We start from the raw sequence: 3,754 nt of genomic DNA, 5'->3' as shown, positions 1-3,754 counted from the left end.
GATTAAACCTTATAAAATTTAAAGTGGTGATAAAAGGCTACAAACAGTATCGTGATGTTATGGGAATGATTGGTATTTACGATTAAAGCTTGTACAAATAGTGGTGGGCGTGCACACATGCATGAGGCTCGGGTCGCGTTATATATAGTATATTCATTACTTATTTACTAAGAGTTATCCGGTTACAGGTTTCGTGTGGCGATTCAGAGTTCGAGGCGGTCCAACGTGTGGATTTTGAAGCTTTACAACCAGTGAGTTCTTGAGCCCACTCTTTCAGATGTTTTTAAATTTTTTGGGCTAATGTGCATGCTAAACTCGTATGATTATTTTCATGACGGAAGTTGTGAAGTTCTTTTTACATATTTATAAAACTCATTTTTTTACTCATATGCTTTTTAGGCATGAATTGTGAGTAGGGTTATATGTTTTTATATACCTATTCGTGTGAAGGCAATTTTTTTATCAGAATAATTTATATATGTATATATATACTCATATTTATATATGTTTACATATATATAAGAATAAATTTATATAGATATCTTGTTATATAAACGCTCGAGTTTATGAGGGAATATATATATTTATGAGGTGTGTAGCTACGAAGGTATATGTATGATGGTTGAAGTAAATATATACACACGTATGTATTTAGGTGTAAGTTCATGATGTCTTAAAGTTTAAGGGCTTATAGGCGTGTTGGATGCATTAAATTGCTGATAAACTTCTAAGATGTTGTATAGTTACTTTGAATCTACATATTAACTATACATGATGATTATTTGCTTGCTCAATTTATGTGCTAGCGTGTGATGTGTTGGGTCATGCCTCAGCCAGGTCAAACAGAGGAAGTCCCCTAGCAGTTTATCTGTTCTTGGGGCAAGATGAAGTCCCCTAGCAATTTACCTGCTCTAGGGACAAGAGGAGAAGAAAAATTCCTTTATCCCTTACTTTGTGTTTGGGATTTAAGGTGAGGAGATCTGTGTTGTGTATTTGACCCATTAAAGATGAATTGATAGATAAAAAATATATTTATTTATGATCACGATGTAAATTATTATAATGCATTAATTTGTATGTGAATATGAATGTGAATGTGAATGTGTAGGTTTTGGGTCTTGCCATGACTGGGTCGAAAAGTCCCCTAACTATTTAGTTGGCTTATGTGGGCAGAAGTAGTCCTCGCAGCTTAACAGTCCTTGGGGCAGAGGAAGTCCCCTAACCGTATCTATCTGTCTTGGTGGGAAGAGCCCTCACAGTTTAGAGGTCCTTGGGGCGAAAAGGGTCCTTTTTTCTTACTTTGTGTTTGGCTTTAAAGGTCGAGGAGACCCATTGTTATGTGCTTGACCCATTTGATTGGATGTTTGAAGTTATTTCGAAGAATGTTTGAAAGAAGTCAATATTTTACTTAAGACGATATGATGAAAATGTTTTACAACTGTTTTATTGTATTACATTATTAAAAAAAAAAAACTTGAATTCACTCAGCCTAGCTGACTTTTGCATGCATGTTAGATTGATTTCAGGTTAGGTTAGCTGGATGAACGATGACCTCTTGGATGTTGCATGAAGCTACCTGGTATATGAAGTTGGCATTTCTAGTTGAAGACGATGCTTTAATAAATAAGTTTTAAACATTAAAATCTTGTATTTTTTTTATTTGGATCTTTCCCATGTTTTGGGAATTTGACTTAAACGTTTTCCGCTGCATATTCTTCAAATTAAGAAAATAATAATAATAATTAAAATTAAAATTTTCATGTGTTTGGTTGGTTTTTACAATGACAACCCAACTGTGAGACACCCAGGTTTTGGGGTCTTACACCACATCACCAAATAGAAAAGTGGGAATTGGTTAAGTGTTTTGTACGGGGTTTGGATGATGAGACATGGAATCGACTCGAGTCAACGAGCAACGGAACGTTATTGAGCAATCATGAAGATGATGATTGGGAATTCCTTGAGAGGATGAGTAAGAGGTCAAAGGGGAAAGAATCGGCCGACCGAGCCAAAAAGCACCCTACCTCAAGGTCTTGGCCCGATCGTGATGCGAATTCCAAGGATCAGATTGACACGTTGGAGCGTGAGTTGGCCCACATGAAGAAAAGAGAAGTGAATTCGGTGCAGTACGTCGTATGTGAAGAATGCGGAGATATCAGTCACCGTACCGAGAATTATCAAGCCACCGTGGAGGTGAATCAAGTGTATGGGGACCGAAGGTAATATGATATGAACTCCAACACTTATCACCCCGGATTGAGAAACCATCCCAACTTCCGATATGGGAATGCCGCGAATCAAATGAACCCGAATTTTCAACCGGGTAACCAAAGCGGGTCATCATATCAAAATCACCAAGGAAGTAACCAAGGGGGTTACCAAAGGAACTACAATCAAGGCGGTAATGGGAGTGGCAATTCAAACTCTCAAGGTGATGATTCATTAAACTCTAAACTTGATGCTATTATGAATGCTATCAACCATTCAAATCAAGAGATAAAGAAAGAGTTTGAGGTGCGAGACAAGTCGCATAAGGCATTGGAAAAGCAAGTGGGTCAACTTGCGGAAGAAATGGCCCAAATTCGTGGAAGTGGAGGAAGACTTCCAAGTGACACCGCAATGAACCCGAAGCATCAAAGCTCAAGCACGGGCAATGTGAGGAATGTACACATTAGCGCGGTAAGTCTTCTTCCGAATGATGAAATTTGTAGTGTTCAAAGCATTCCACCACCACAATATGTTGATGGTGTAGTGGAAAATATAAGTGATGAGCCGGAAAGTGAAAATGAACAAGAAACAATTTCACAAAGTAAAATAGAAAATACAACTAAAAATTCTTTTTGTGAAAATTGTTTAAATCAACTTAACCCTTGTAATGCATCAAAAGTTGAGGAACGGTACCCACCGAAGGACAAGGGGTGGGAAAATTTTAAACAAGCAAAAAATAATTTACCGTTACTAGATGACATTAAAAAGGTTACGGCTCATGTGGAATGTTTGAAAGAGTTGAGCATTGAAAAACGACACAATAAATTACCCGAACCAATTGATTTAGTATCACATGTTAGTGCCGTTTTATCAAGTGCGCTCCCCCAAAAAGTTCAAGATCCAGGAGACCCTCTTATCCCAATTCAAATTGGAACATTTAAAATTGAGAGGGCGCTCCTAGATCTTGGAGCTTGTGTGAGCATCTTGCCCGGGAGTTTGTATGACTAATATGATTTTGGTCCATTGAAAAAGTTTGATACTCCCATAGTATTGGCCGATCAGACTCCCACGCATCCACGGGGGATGGTGGAGGATGTGATTGTTAAGGTGGATGATTGCTACTACCCAATTGACTTTTTGGTAGTAGACTATGATGGGTGTATTGAGGACACCCAACCGATAGTCATATTGGGTAGACCGTTCCTTGCAACAGCTAATGCCATAATAAATTGTGCAACGGGAACGGTAAGCATGAAATTTGGGGACCGGGAATTAAATTTAAATGTTTTTCCAAAATTTACTAACCCACTCGGTGCGGATACGTGTCCCAAGAAGGACATGAATCCAAACAAAAAGGTATGTGCTATGGTTGGTAGGTTTGGAGAACCAAAGAAGAAACCGGTCAAGAAGAAGAAGGCTAAGAAGTCGCCTCAAGAAAAGAAGAAGGAAGAGGAAGTGAGGAAGTTTGGACCGTTTGGCAACAAATGGTATGAATCACCGGTGGGTGATTTCGAGGAGTTTGTAGGCAGCAAGCATGCCATTCGAC

General features: G+C 38.5%; 1 protein-coding gene across 1 annotated transcript; it reads left to right on the top strand.

Annotated features, from left to right (window-relative positions):
- The first annotated feature begins 2,301 nt into the window (after positions 1 to 2,301).
- LOC110876005 lies at positions 2,302 to 3,216 on the top strand. The gene has a single exon (XM_022124188.1). It carries the CDS (start codon positions 2,302 to 2,304, stop codon positions 3,214 to 3,216), a length of 915 nt encoding a protein of 304 aa, XP_021979880.1.
- Positions 3,217 to 3,754: the final 538 nt, after the last annotated feature.

The sequence above is a fragment of the Helianthus annuus genome, chromosome 7 (genome assembly GCF_002127325.2).
Source record: "Helianthus annuus cultivar XRQ/B chromosome 7, HanXRQr2.0-SUNRISE, whole genome shotgun sequence".
Taxonomy (NCBI): Eukaryota; Viridiplantae; Streptophyta; class Magnoliopsida; order Asterales; family Asteraceae; genus Helianthus; species Helianthus annuus.
This window is presented reverse-complemented; position numbering and strand designations above follow the sequence as displayed.